General features: G+C 42.7%; 3 protein-coding genes across 4 annotated transcripts in view; all 3 read left to right on the top strand.

Annotated features, from left to right (window-relative positions):
* The window catches only part of pex19.L (peroxisomal biogenesis factor 19 L homeolog), a 49,068-nt gene extending 47,925 nt beyond the window's left edge, over positions 1-1,143 (top strand). The window contains 1 exon segment of the mRNA NM_001095606.1: positions 582-1,143. Within this exon segment, the coding sequence (NP_001089075.1) occupies positions 582-665 (84 nt within the window). The 3' untranslated portion in view covers positions 666-1,143.
* Positions 1,144-4,706: 3,563 nt separating this feature from the next.
* On the top strand, positions 4,707-7,510 carry LOC121397231. The gene is made up of 5 exons (XM_041573663.1): positions 4,707-4,898; positions 5,297-5,674; positions 5,884-6,079; positions 6,714-6,824; positions 6,969-7,510. The coding sequence occupies exons 1-5, from the start codon at positions 4,811-4,813 to the stop codon at positions 7,114-7,116; spliced, it is 921 nt and encodes a 306-aa protein (XP_041429597.1). The 5' UTR covers positions 4,707-4,810; the 3' UTR covers positions 7,117-7,510.
* Positions 7,511-10,010: 2,500 nt separating this feature from the next.
* LOC121397229 (lamina-associated polypeptide 2-like) lies at positions 10,011-14,814 on the top strand. 2 transcript variants are annotated; one of them, XM_041573652.1, is made up of 2 exons: positions 10,011-10,540; positions 10,619-14,814. In XM_041573652.1, exon 2 carries the CDS (start codon positions 11,985-11,987, stop codon positions 14,790-14,792), a length of 2,808 nt encoding a protein of 935 aa, XP_041429586.1. In that variant the 5' UTR covers positions 10,011-10,540; positions 10,619-11,984; the 3' UTR covers positions 14,793-14,814. The 2 variants fall into 2 exon arrangements, with proteins under 2 accessions (XP_041429586.1, XP_041429587.1); XM_041573653.1 differs by having other exon boundaries at positions 10,619-12,936.
* Positions 14,815-14,828: the final 14 nt, after the last annotated feature.

Raw genomic sequence — 14,828 nt, 5'->3', positions numbered from 1 at the left:
GGGGGTTTATTATCGATGAGGGCTGGAAAGTCAGTTCCTGCATTAGAATTCGCTTCTTGGGAATCTAACATGTGCCCAGCCTTTCTTATGGGGAAAAGTATCATAACAAAACAGAATATAGACTCATAGGGTGTACATTATCTCTTATAATACACGAGTTCCCTGTATAACTCAGCCTGCAGCCTTGTGTCTTTATATGGTCACAGAACAACCCCTCAGTGACTACTAATATCCTTATCATTTACAGTAGGGGTACATTATCCCTTATAATACATGAGTGATACTCAGAGTTCCCTGTATAACTCAGCCTGCAGCCTTGTGCCTTTATATGGTCACAGAACAACCCCTCAGTGACTTCTAATATCCTTATCATTTACAGCAGGGGGTACATAATCCCTTATAATACATGAGTGATACTCAGAGTTCCCTGTATAATTCAGCCTGCAGCCTTGTGTCTTTATATGGTCACAGAACAACCCCTCAGTGACTTCTAATATCTTTATGTGGTTTATCTATATATTGCTTAACTGACTGGATGACATGTGCTATTATTAATTACTCTTTCTCTCATTTGTACTTAGCCTCCAGGCATGAACTTTGACCTTGATGGAGTAAATTTGGCCGGTTCAGGAAGCGCCAATGGGGAACAGTGCCTGATCATGTGACACCCGACTGAAGCATGACTGTGACCTGATCCTTTTTAATTCTATTCCTGGACAATAGAGGGGTTGTTGGGAGATGTCTCTGGAAGCTCATTGGGTTCCTGCACTACATTAATGAAAGATACAATCTCCTGGCACCCTCCTCCTGGTAGAATGGCACATTCTGGGGCTGCCTTATGTTACTAACAAAGGAAACTAAGGAAAAGTTCAATGATCTGTAATGGGGGGCACAGATGTGTGTCTAACAGCTTTTAATGGCATGTAGCATAACCTCTTTTTAAAAGTCAATCACCTTTACAGACTCTCAACATGGTGACAGTTCTCTTTCACATGGACATTGGTTGCACAAGTGGGATCGCCCGTCCTAATTGGCGCCTTGCGTCGTATATAGACCGTGGTTGGTACAGTTGGATAGGAAAATGGGCCATGCAAGTTTCTGATGCGCAAAACTCAAAATAAAATGTCTTCAGTTTAACTAAAATTGAATGAATATTAATCAGCTCTACATTTAAAGGACAAGTAAAGTTCAACAATGAATCTGTCTGGACACGGTACACTATGGTTTAGGTCCTATAGTTCAAACGATCTGTAGCTTCCCATCTTCTTTTCTGCTGATTCACTGCACATGCTCTGTGCTGCTGTCACTTACTGAGCTTAGGGACCCACTCACAATATACAGTACACATAGAATAGAAATGTCACAATATACAGTATGTAATAATCATAGTACAAGCCACATGGCAACAATCTAGTCTCAGCTTATTTGACCGTAGCTTCACTGAGTCTACAATAGATTGCCTAACAAGATCCAAAAATGGGGAGCTGCCGTGGGCAACACTGAAGGCCTGGAGCTGGCACAGTTAAACATTCACCTCATTAAATATACTATTCAATATAGAAGCCTTTAAAGGAATTCTTCAGTATAAAAACTGGGTACATAGATAGGCTGTGCAAAATAAAAAAAGTTTCTAATATAGTTATTTAGGCAAAAATTTAATGTATAAAGGCTGGAGTGACTGGATGTGTAACATAATAGCCAGGACACTACTTGTACTGCTGGTTTTGACTCTCAAAAGAAACCAGCAAGTGTATTTTTTTAGTTGTAATATTGGTGTGTAGGTGCATCTCAGGTCATTTTGCCTGGTCATGTGATTTCAGAAAGAGCCAGCACTTTAGGATGGAACTGCTTTCTGGCAGGCTGTTGTTTCTCCCACTCAATGTGACTGAATGTGTCTCAGTGGGACCTGGATTTTACTATTGAGTGTTGTTCTTAGATCTACCAGGCAGCTGTTATCTTGTGTTAGGGAGCTGCTATCTGTTTACTTTCGCATTGTTCTGTTGTTAGGCTGCTGGGGGGAAAGGGAGGGGGTGATATCACTCCAACTTGCAGTACAGCAGTAAAGAGTAACTGAAGTTTATCAGAGTACAAGTCACATGACTGGGGGCAGCTGGGAAACTGACAATATGTCTAGCCCCATGTCAAATTTCAAAATTGAATCTAAAAAAATCTGTTTACTCTTGAGAAATGGATTTCAATGCCGAATTCTTCTGGAGCAGCACTATTAACTGATGTGTTTTGAAAAAAAAAAAAAAAAACATTTTTTTCCCATGACAGTATCCCTCTAATGTGTTGCTCCGAAAAAGAGTGATGTCACTCACACAAACATGTGTCTGCAGGAAAACGACTGCATTGTGGGTAAAAAAACCAAAAGTTGCTCGGTGTTAGTAAATGAACCCTAACGTTTCCACTGAAGAGTTGTGTTCTATAATCCCTTTGCCCAGGGTTGGTACTTCCACACCAACTATTGTGGGGTAAGATCAGACTCCTGGGTACCAAATTGGTCCTTTACCCACCTAAGCTATTGACCCATAACCCTCTCATAGGCCAGTGTCCACCCCAGTCCCTTAATCATCTGAGATATTGACCAGTCATGATCTACTCTCTTCTAGGCCATTATGCAACCAGATCCATGGTAATTGCAGGGACACTGCCCGTAGCTGACTTGAGGGAGTGAGGGACTAAGATATTTGTGTGGTATAAGGGTTTTTAGCAACACGGGGGGGGGGGGCTGTTTGCAGTTTTTCTTTTTGGGGATCCCAATTATTGTCACAGGAGTCTCTGCTGTAAAAAGTAAGGCACGGTTTCTACATGTTCTGGGGAAGAAAAACATGGTGATAAAACTACCCACACTGTAAGAGCATTTTCTCTAAAAAGCGACAATAAAAGGATTCCTTTTTTTTTTACAAATCAGAGAAAAAAAGGGCAGAATTAGGAGGAAAAAAATAGTGGGGAAGGAACATATGTTTTGTTTGCTATGGGCCTAACTCTGACGTGTGAGAGTCCCTCTCACGTGAAGACTAGGCCAATATTTTTTACAATTTAGGGACAAGTTACAGTCTAATATAATGGGTGAACTATGGAAGATTTGTCTACAATGGCATTGGATGGTCCCAATGTTTTATGTGACAGCTAAACCCTCATTTTGCCAAATTTACTGACTAAATGAGCTTATTTACAAGACTGGGTAAAACTGACCAAAATAATTTTGCCATTTTAGTCACGTTTCACATTGGCATTAGAGAGAGTTTTTGTTATTTGGCAGACAAGTCACAATTACAGGACAGAACAGGGGCGAGTTTTATGACCAAAAGTCATCTTTTGCTCTTCCTTTGATCTGGTCCCAACCCTGTCAGTTCCGCAGCAGAAAGTTTCTTTGCCACGTTTCCGTGTTTCTCAAATAAATTTATTTTGGGTTCCAATCCAATTTTATTTAGGGGATGACAATAGAAAACAAAAGCAACCATTAGTTTTTAGGCTTTTTATAAAATGTTTTTATGTTCAGCGAAGCTCTAATTTTTCAAATTTTGAGTATTTAGGATTTTTGCATGTGGAAACTAGTACCAGATTATTAATAACTTAGGGACAAAAAAAGCTACATTTACAAAATATAATGGGTGTAATATTCAAACAGAAATCTTTAGTTTTTAGTGTTTTTTTTGGCATTGGAAGGTCCCAAGGCAAAGGTCCGGACTAAGAATTAAAATAGGCTCTGGCATTTCAGGTACACAGAGGCCCAATCAGCCCTTTATAAAAGCCCAAACAGCCCCCAGCAGCCCACTAGATACTGACTTTCTATGGGACCTTATAGCAGCTCCTCTGGCATTTGCCAGAACCCACAGATTGCCAGTCCGGGCCTGCCCAAGGGACACAGTTGGCAAAGTCTATATCTATGGGGCTTCTCTTCCTACATTTACTGCTTTATATTCAACACTGTGACAAACTGACAAGTTTATTTGCTTTGAGGGGAACATCATGACTCTGGTGTGTATATATATATTGTGGGAATTCACTCAAATGCTCGTCTCAGTAATACCTTGACAATGTAGAAAGGCGAGGACTGCCGGGCAACTTTAAAAGAAATCTGTATGTTTATTTCACAGCAGAGTTTTCAATGGAGAATAACTTGTAACAGAATTAACAGAAATGTACAAGTTGTGCTTTTTTTTTTTAACTGGCCCACTGGCCGCAGATGAGTTGCTCTTGTCAGTAATGATTTAGTCCCACTGAGGCAGTTAGTCCATACATCAGTCTCTCAAAGACTTGTCTCAGGATTGTATCCAAATCTCTTCTTTTCACAGACCTCTCTTAGTTACCTCACACACACTCTCACTTCCTGCTTCCTGTCTTTGGCAGAGAGCTTCCCTCCCCCCAGGTGGTGACATCACTCCCACACCTGCAGTGCTAATTAAATGCAGATTGTTCACAGCATCTGTAATTCTCTTTACATTCTGTGTCTCATAGAGCATTCTGGGAGATATGAACCCTTCCCTCTACACACTGTATTACAATATATATATAGATATACATTAATAACTGTAAGGTTTCATAGTTGTGTACATCACAGTGAATGAGCAAGGTGACATCATCACATTGGCCATTGTGACATCATCTCTATGGCCATTATGACATCATCATTCTGGCCATTGTGACATCATCTCTATGACCATTGTGACATCATTCTGGCCATTGTGACATCATCTCTATGGCCATTGTGACATCATCAGCCTGGAAACTATAAAACTGTGCAGCTGGCACTGAGCTCATTTCATCGTAAGAACTTGAAGTGGACACTACTAGTGGACACATCATGTATCTTAATATAACTAATACAATGTATCATCATTTATTTATCATCATAATCGGACTATTTACTTTATTTATGAATACCACATCAGGTAAGAAAGATCATTCTCTGGCTTTTTACCCCTCAGATATTAACTGGCTCTGTATGTTTCAAACCAATGACATATACAGTAGAACCCCCATTTTACATCCCCTGATTCTAAGTTTGCCCTCATTTTACATTGTTGTTTTGTGGTCCCACCTAAATATTATGGATAATACATTTCCCTGATTTTACATTTTCCTGGATTTTACACCATTTTCTCTGGTGCCCTGAAAAACGTAAAATGGGGATTCTACTGTATATCAATGTAAGGTTAGCGAGTCGATGTGAAAAGTCGGGGACACGACTCATGAATGGAATTTGGTAGGCGCCTCTGTTGCAGGATGAGGCTGATAGAGACTGCTCTGTACATTTCATGATCCTAATGTCATTTTTTCCCTCTTTTAGCAGTGACGGTTGAGAATTTCACCTTATTTAAAGAGAAGCTGACGCTGAAGGCACATACAATCAATGTGATTCCATGTATGTTTCAAACACTGAAACCACTCAACCCACTCAGATTCCAACTGGAATGGGGGAAAATGGATACGAAAGGTTACACGCCTCTAATCCACCTGCACGGAGACCGCGTGACAGTGGCATCGCCCGATTTGAAGGACAAATACTACATTTTTGAAAGCCAGGTGGCAAACGGGATCTGCTCTCTGGTGATTAATCCCACAGAGATGACAGACAGCGGCACTTATCAGGTCCGGCTGAAAATTGTAGGAAAGCTGTACGAGCCGGTTCCATCTATAGACATTCAAGTTAAGAATCAAGACACAGGTAAAGTGCAAGAAAGATAATTATTCCTGATCTCAAATGTAATCCTAATGAAATGTATCACTCATTAGATGTGAAAGAAAAGTGTCTGTATTGTAATCCCAATACACAGCACATTAACTGACTAAATCTAACACTCGTCAGTGCTGCCCACACTCTCACTTAGTAAATCTATCTTTCCTTGGGATTCATGGGATCATTTTGCTTTGCAGATTCACGGGGATTGTTAGATAAAACGACTGTGCCCCCAACAACTATTGCATCAACAGCCGCAGCCACTGTCTCTTTTGAAGACGAGATCCTCCAATATATTAACTCAAGTGCTAAAAGGGAGACTACGACTAGTATAGTCCTTGGAATGCTCCTTGTTGTAGGCGTAATAGGCTTACTAATAGCAGTCCAACAATGGTAAGTGACATTTCTTTTTGCTTTTTTGGTGCTCAAGAAAGGTGGAAACATATCTTGCGCTAGAGTAGAAATCGGAGGCCAACAAAAGTGTAAAGACAATAAGGGGGGAATTTTATATTGGTCGATTTGAATTTGAAATTGTTTGCAATTCATTCGCAATGCAAATAAATGTTCTCAAAGTGAAACATTTTTCCTGTGCGAACACTTTGTCCCTCATGTGACAGTAGGATAGCGATTGTGAATTTTATAGTTTATGAGTGCGTAGTGTATGTAATAAAACTTCCCAATCGCAAACCTTTTTTTTGCGACAGTTTTGCTTTTTTTGAGAGTTTTGCTCTTTGCAAATTTTATTACACTTTTCCCTAAATATTTTAGCAAGAGCCAATTTAGTGAGATTTGAGTCTACTCAGCCATAAATAAGCAGTAATATATCCTTATATATGGGGGTTAGTGATGTCATCAGTTGTCCTTCCTTGGAATCAGTGTCTGGTCTTGTGTCTTTATATGGTCACACACTGAAGTTATTGCTTTTTATACATAAATATATTTATACATATACATCAACTGCACCAAAAATATTGTATATAACAAAAATCCTATAGCCATTTCACAATTGTTTCCTGTTTTTTTGTAGTATGAACAGAAGGCAAAAAAACCCGGCTGGTGACGAAGAAAACCCATCTAGTGATGAAGAAAACTCATCTAGTGATGAAAAAAAGCCACCAGTTAAGACTTCAAAGAAAGGGTAAGTAAACATTTATAATGTTTTTTTATTTCCACTAAATATTCTGAACTCAGGGCCTTGCATACATTTCCATCTAACATACCAGATACATATCAGTAAGTAGTTGCATTTTTAAGAATCTCTTGAATGATTTTGTATGTGCAGGAAAGATAAAAAGAAGAAGAAGAAGAAGAAAAGAGAAAAAAGCGAGTCAGAAAAGTCTTCTGATGAGAGTGAGGAAAGCGCGTCTAGTAAATCAGAAGAGAGTGAGGAAAGCGCGTCTAGTAAATCAGAAGAGAGTGAAAGTAACTAGAACAGGAGTGACTGGACATCATTACAAGTATATCATGAGAACAAAGAGAATTTAGAAGCTTCCTTGGATAAGAATGACTTCTTGATAGAAGAATAAATCCTAAAATTGAAAGACGCTGCTTTAATTGGAGGAAGGAAGGACTTTTGTCTCTTTTCAGCCTCATCTCCGATGTCACTATGGAATGAAAAACTGAAAGATTTTCCATTTTTTATTCTAATCTGTAAATTCTGTGTCATTTTAAAAAAAATATTTTCAATAAAACCTAAATAATTTTAAAATTTCTTCTTTGTATTTGTCTCTTTGAGATACTATGTGTAGGGTTTTTTACATTTGTTTAAATGTCATTAACATGACTTTGTAAGTAGCAGAATTATGAAATCTATCCTTACAGAGTCCACTTATTGGAGCAAACTTGTACAGGCATGGGACTTGTTATCCAGAATGATCAGGAACTGCGGTTTTCAGGATAAGGGATCTATTTGAAATGTGTCTCCGTACCTAAAGTTTAATAGAAAATCAAGTAAACATTAAATAAAAGCTGGTTTTGCTTCCAATAAGGATTAATTATATCTTAGTTGGGATCAAGTACAAGCTACTGTTTTATTATTACAGAGAAAAAGGAATGGATGATTTGGATTATATGGAGTCTAAGGGATGTGGCCTTTCCTTAATTCTGAGCTTTCTGTATAATGGGTTTCCGGATAATGGTTTTCCAGTTTTAGCTTTGGAATCAGGGTTTATTATCATATCCAGAAGCAGGAATATAGGCTCATTTACCATAGCCAAGGGTTCAAGTGTTAATGACACCCCTAGACCAAATCTGTTCCTATTCAATAAACTTGACTTCAGTATTTATTATGTGGGCTCTTATAATACATATACCATTTTTCAGTTGTAAAACAGAAAAAAACACATCACATAAAAAACCATTGAAATCTTTGGGTCTTCTTTCGCTTCGGCAATTTCCGTCACTTTCGGCGCATACGCAGTTGTTGCGAATTGGAAAATTACCAAAGAGAAGAAGATGGCACCCGTGAACTCCGCTGCACAGAATCTGCACCGAGGGATAAGTAAAGAGGTAAGGTCATTAACCAGGGGTAACACCTAGGCTGGGGAGAGCAGGGAGGGGGTCTATGTAGGGTAGGGGTAAGGGTTTTTATAATTAAGGGTTTGGATCTACTTTAAGCATTCCCCTGATTTCTGCAGATTTTCCTCAATTTTTGCCAATTTGCGGGTTAAAAATCCAACATGCAGAGCATTTCAGTAATGTCAGCGGAGCTCTTCCCAGAATGTCGTCACATCTGTGACAGAAAGAGTCTCGTCAGCATGTCACAGGTCCCCCTAAAAAGTATTTGGGAAAGTTGACAGCTCTGCTGTTGTCCTTGATTTCACATAAAACAGGGGTCCTCAACCACAGGGCCGTGGGCTGTGCCGAAATGGGCCGCCTCTGCTCCCAGCTGTCGTCTGTAATAGCTGGAAAAACAATGAAAAAGGCCCTAATCACCTGCAACCCCAGCTCCCTGATGCAGCTTTGTGAAGCCCAGAAAGCTTTCTACTGATTGCGATAAGGACCAAAATACAGTTTGATCTACATCACCCCGACCTCGTAAAAATAGTTTTGCTTGAAACTGGTCCGTGGTGCAAAAAAGGTTGGAGACCACTGACATAAAACACTGGCCCAGAAGTCAAAATAATTGTTTATAGGGTTACCAACATTTCATAAAATTTCCATTGGGCTGTGGTGGGATGAGAACAAAAGGGGCGGGCTGTGACACAAAAGGGGTGGGCTGTGGTGAAAAAGGGGCAGGTCATGATGCAAAGGGGCTGGAGCCACACAACATGATGGCCAAAAGGCGGAGAAAATGTACATTTTGAGTGAATTGCAGGTTAATTCGTAATACCATAATGGCCTTGGCAGTAGGGTTGGCACCTTTTAATAAAAGTTCCACCGGCCAGTGGAGGGGGTGGGAATAAAAGGGCGGATTGTGACGTCAAAGAGGGCGGTTGTGACATCAAAAGGGGTGGAGCCACAGTGCACAATTTGGGGGCAGGCCACGGGCTTTTGTTAGATGTATTACAAATTTACCGGCAGCTACCGGCCTTGGCAGGTGTTTTACCATTTGGGCCGATAAAATATCGGCCGGGTGGCAACCCTACTTGGCAGGTGTTTCAGCTGGGCCAGTGAAATACAGGCCAGGTGGCTACCCTAGGTAAAATAGGTAAAACCCGTGCAGCTCACAACTTCACCACACCCATCTGGGGCCCCTGACAAGAAACCTGCAGACTTGGCCAGATCAAAGGAAACAAAGGAAATATTACTTTTAGTCAATTCCTCCCATTGCCTTGGACCTTGGTCTGCTCCTTGTTTCACAAAAATACTGGGACCCTGAAACCTATAAAGATGAGAATAGACCCTGTTAGATTAGCAACCAGGAAGTCTTCTGGCACAGGTAAGAAATGATTACAGAATCTACGTCATCTAGCCCCTCCCACAAGGCGGAGACGTGATGCGTATCTGTTCTCATGCGTAGCCGTGACGTCACTGCGCTCTCTCGGGAATTTGTGTAAGGAGCGGGGTTGCGGGGAGGGGAGCTCAATATAACGGGACTGTGGGCAGCGCTGCAGATAAAGGGATTAGCGGGACTTGTGGTGTCACGGAGCTGCCGACTTCTGAAGGGAGGGAGGTTGTTCCCGGCAGGTTCCCCCTGCTCAGCTTCTTGTACTGATCCTTCTGTCACGTCTCACAGAGGTTTTAGTCAGAGTATCGCTGCTCACTGTTTGGCAGATGAAGAGAGACTCTGGGTGACTGGCTGCTCTCAGAGGAGACTCCACTACCTCGTCCTCGATGGAGGGTCCTCCGTTCTCTCAGGCACAGACAGGCCCGGACTGACCATAGGTTTGTTCGGACATTTGCCCGAGGGGCCGCTTCATATTTTCTTTAAGTGGGCTGCTCCGATAAAACCTTTTCCTGGTCATCCCCAGGCAGCATAGTAAAAACACACGGGTTATGTCTCCTCACTGTCAGTTACCAGAAGAAACGCCCACTCTCGTAATAAATACTCACCCTCCCCTCTCTCACGCGTCTTTGTTTTCTTCTGTCAGTTCCGGGTGGCCACTCATCGATCCTCTGGGATCCAATTACCGGGTGCAGTTTTTTCTGGCAGCTCTCTCCACCCGAAGCCCTGGCGTTATCAGCGTTAGCTGTGTGTCTGGGGATCCCGTTGCAGCAGGGGATAACATATATGCCGCTCAGGCACCTTCAGCGTTAGCGCTATGGGCAAGGTGCGTGTCGCACCAGTAGTGACGTCATCACGGCATTCAGGAGTTTTAAAAAGTTGCCGGTTACAGAGCGCACTGCTCTCAGTAGCTGCCGATTGGAGATGGAACCGGCTGCCCTAAAACGTGCTGCTGCTAAACCTTCAGGGTGAGTGGTTAACCTAGGATTTTAATTTTTATTTTTCTGCGAAAAAAGCTGCTGCTAATTATCTTCCTGCTATTGCAGTGATTCTACCCCGGCTGAAGATCCTCCTAGTAAGAGACGCCATGGGAAAGAAGGATCCTGCAGGGCGTGTGATAACCCAGTATTAAAAGGCAAGAAGCTGTGCCGTGACTGCCTAGATGGCTATGCCTCAAGGGAGGAAGGTTATAGTAAGGAGAAAGTCCAGCCTGCTGCCCCTGCTACAGTTGTAGATCAAGCTGCTGTTATGAAGTGGATAAAGGAGGCAGTGGGTGAATCCATGAAACAACATCATAGAGGTTCGGCTTCTAAACCTTCTACATCTGCTATGCTGCAGGATTCATCCTCTGAGGGAGAATATTTGTCCTCAACAGAGGAAGATAAAAATGAGGAAGGGACATTTGACACAAAGTTAGTTCCTTCGCTTATAAAGGCCATAAGACAGACTTTAAGTCTGGAAGATCAGCAACAGGAGAATTCTTCAAAATCACTTTTTGTTAAAAAGAGAAAGCTAACTTTTCCTGTTCATCCAGAGATTAAAGATCTAATGAGTCAGGAATGGAAGACATACAAGAAGACTCCAGTAGAGACAAAATTATCTGTACTGTATCCTTTTCTAGCCGAAGACATGCAGATCTGGGATAATCCCCCATCGGTAGATGCTCCTGTGGCCCATTTATCAAAGAAGACAGCTCTGCCAATCGATGATGTGTCAGCACTAAAGCACCCTATGGACAGGCGGATGGAGATTGATTTAAAGAGGGCATATATGACAGCAGGAGCAACCTGTAAACCAGCGGTGGCAATAGTATCGGTGGCAAAAGCGATGTCCTTGTGGGTGGATAATTTAGAACAGGCAGTTAGAGAGGAATCACAGGAAGAGAATATCTGTGAGGCCCTAGCAGACATCAAGAAAGCAGCAGAGTTTTGTCTGGAAGCAGCAGTGGATATTTCAAGATTGTCGGCACGTAGTATGGCCTATAATGTGGCTGCTCGTAGAGCACTGTGGCTGCGTACATGGTACGCAGATACGGCATCTAAAAGTACTCTTTGCAGACTACCTTTTGAAGGAGGTCGTCTGTTTGGCAAGTCCCTTGATGAATTGATTTCTAAGTCTTCAGGAGGTAAGAGCACCTTATTGCCACAGACCAAGCGTCCTCAAGAGGTCTCTAGAAGACAGTATGACAGATATCCGTCCAGACGAAAGGAGGAAGCAAAGGCTTATAGGCCTGGGAGAGAGTACAGATCAAATTGGCGGTCGGGGCAGACTGGGTTTTTTCGTTTCCCCAAGGGTAAGAATGCTCCAAAGCCGCAGTCCAAGCCCCAATGAGATGAGGCCGGCCCCACCCCCCTTAGTAGGAGCAAGGCTTCTGAAATATCAGGAGGTGTGGGCCAGAGAAACAGACGACAGATGGGTCAATTTAGTGGTCTCAAGGGGGTATCTCTTAGAGTTCCACAGAAGACCTACAGGAAGCCACTTTATTTCTTCAAAAAGAGCTCTAAAATTTTCAGATCATCTGCTTTTTCAGCAATACATAGAAGAGTTGCTGGCCAAGGAGGCGATTGTTCCAGTCCCTGCCAGGCTGCAAGGTCAGGGGTTTTACTCACCACTTTTTCTTGTAACAAAGGCTTCAGGAGAATTACGACCAATCTTAGATTTAAGAAGGTTGAACAAGTTTTTGAGGACGCAAAGGTTCAAGATGGAATCTTTGGCAACTATCAAGTCAGTAGTTCACGAGGGAGATTGGTTAGCATCCCTGGATCTGAAGGATGCATATTTGCATGTGCCTGTGGCAGAGGAGCATCAGCAATTCCTCAGATTTGCTTGGGAGAGCAATCATTATCAGTTCCGTTGCCTTCCCTTTGGCCTGTCAACCTCACCCAGAACATTCTCCAAAGTCCTAGTAGTTCTGATAGCGAAACTAAGACAGGAGAAGATCGAAATTTATCATTACCTGGACGATCTATTGATAGTAGCAAGGGAGAAAGAGATTCTCTTGCAGCAGGTAGCAAGGGTGGAATTTGTTCTCCAGCATTTTGGCTGGGTTCTGAATCGGAAGAAGAGTCAGCCAGATCCCACACAGAGGATAATCTATTTGGGAGCCCTTCTCGATACCAGATTAGGGATGATATCACTTCCAGTAAAGAAGATCCAACATATAGTCACACAAGCCAAAATGTTGGAGAGTCACCAATTCATTCCAGCAAGACAGTTCATGAGTTTCCTAGGCCTACTAACCTCAACCTTAGAGTTGGTGAGATGGGCGAGATGGAATATGAGGCCAATTCAAAATTGGTTTCTTGTGACATGGGACCGGAACAGGGGAGATTGGTCCCAGAAAATTCAGATACCCAGTCATCTAAAAGATCACCTTCACTGGTGGCAGAATGCAGCCAACCTTCGGAGGGGGTTTCCCTTGGAGGAGCCAGACTGGCTAGAGATCTACACGGATGCATCTGGAGTAGGCTGGGGAGCACATGTGGAGGAATGGGCAGTGCAAGGGTTTTGGAAGAACGGAAAGTCTCACTTACCTTCGAATGTCCTGGAGTTGAGGGCAATCAAGGAGGCTCTGAAGTCCTTACAGCCAGTCCTGTTGGGGGGCGCAGTGAAGATAAGATCGGACAACGCCTCAGCTGTGGCATATATAAGGAAACAGGGGGGAACTGGCAGTATCAAGTTACTGAAAGAGACTCTACCGATCATGGAATGGGCACAACGTCACCTGTTGGACATAACAGCAGTCCATGTACCAGGGATCCAAAATCAACAAGCAGATATGTTGAGCAGGTACCCGTTGGAGAGAGGGGAATGGGAGTTGAACCCACAGATCTTCGATTGGATAACTTCCAGATGGGGTCTTCCCAGAGTAGACCTCATGGCCTCAGAGAAGAATCACAAAATCAAATCATTTTTTTCGAGATACCAATCGAAATTAGCAATAGCAGTGGATGCATTCTCCCAGACTTGGGAGGGTCTTTGGGCCTATGTGTTTCCCCCTTTTCCCCTAATCTTCAAGGTCCTCAGGAAAATATTACAGTCGAAGATGGAGGTCATAGCCATTATTCCCAATTGGCCGCGCAGGCCCTGGTTCCCTCTACTGAGGAGGCTGGCAGTCCAGGAGCCAATGCTGCTGCCAGCAGTGGAGGATCTGCTGATCCAGGGGCTATACCTGCATCCGAATCCTCATTCCCTCAGATTGGCGGCTTGGAGGTTGAGAGGTCAGTCCTGGAGAAACAAGGATGCTCCAGGTCATTGATAAATACGTTGATGAAAGCCAGAAAGAGTGGTACTGCAGTAGTTTATCATAAGATCTGGGATAGATTTTCCTCATGGGCAGGTGGTTGTCAGGTCAACCCCTTTTCTCCTTCTACTGTTTCTATACTAGAATTTCTACAATCAGGCCTGGAACATGGATTAAGTTTGAGTTCCTTAAAAGTGCAAGTATCAGCTTTATCAGCAGTGTTGGGTAAAAGATGGGCAGAAGAGCCTTTGATTGAACAATTTTTCAAGGCAGTAATTAGAATTAGACCTCCGATAAAGAAGTCGGCACCGCCTTGGGATTTGCCCCTAGTTTTACAAGGTCTTTCTGTGATACCATTTGAACCTATTGAGGAAATATCGTTGTGGCTACTGTCATTGAAAACAACACTGTTGGTGGCACTGACATCAGCCAGGAGAGTGGGGGAGCTGCAAGCTCTGTCAGCGGAAGAACCTTATACAGTCTTCCATGAGGACAAAGTAGTTCTAAGACCAGTTCAGGCTTTTCTTCCAAAGATCGTTACAAAATTTCACATTAATGAACCAATCATTTTACCTGCGTTTCCGGGTGAGGAGGAGGCTAATCCATTGGATGTGAAGAGATGCCTACAGATGTATATTGAGAAGACTAGAGCTCTGAGAAAATCAGAGAGGCTGTTTGTGATACCTGGAGGATCAAGGAAAGGTCAGGCAGCATCGAAACCAACCCTTAGCAGGTGGATTGTGAAAGCTATCTCAAAGGCTTATGAGGTGCAGGGTAGAGCATCACCTGGAGAAGTGAGGGCACATTCAGCAAGAAGTATGGCAGCCTCATGGGCGGCGGAAGCAGGAGTCTCATCTGAGGCAATCTGCAAGGCAGCTACTTGGGCATCATCCAACACATTTATAAAACATTATAAATTGGATGTGTTTTCAGCTTCAGACAAAAAATTTGGGCAGGCTGTATTGTCTGCATCATGAAAATAAAAGAGATTCAGCATTATAGCCTGTTTTTTC

Source organism: Xenopus laevis, chromosome 8L (genome assembly GCF_017654675.1).
Source record: "Xenopus laevis strain J_2021 chromosome 8L, Xenopus_laevis_v10.1, whole genome shotgun sequence".
NCBI lineage: Eukaryota > Metazoa > Chordata > Amphibia > Anura > Pipidae > Xenopus > Xenopus laevis.
The sequence above is the reverse complement of the archived record's forward strand: the minus strand, read 5'-3'. Positions and strand labels throughout refer to the sequence as shown.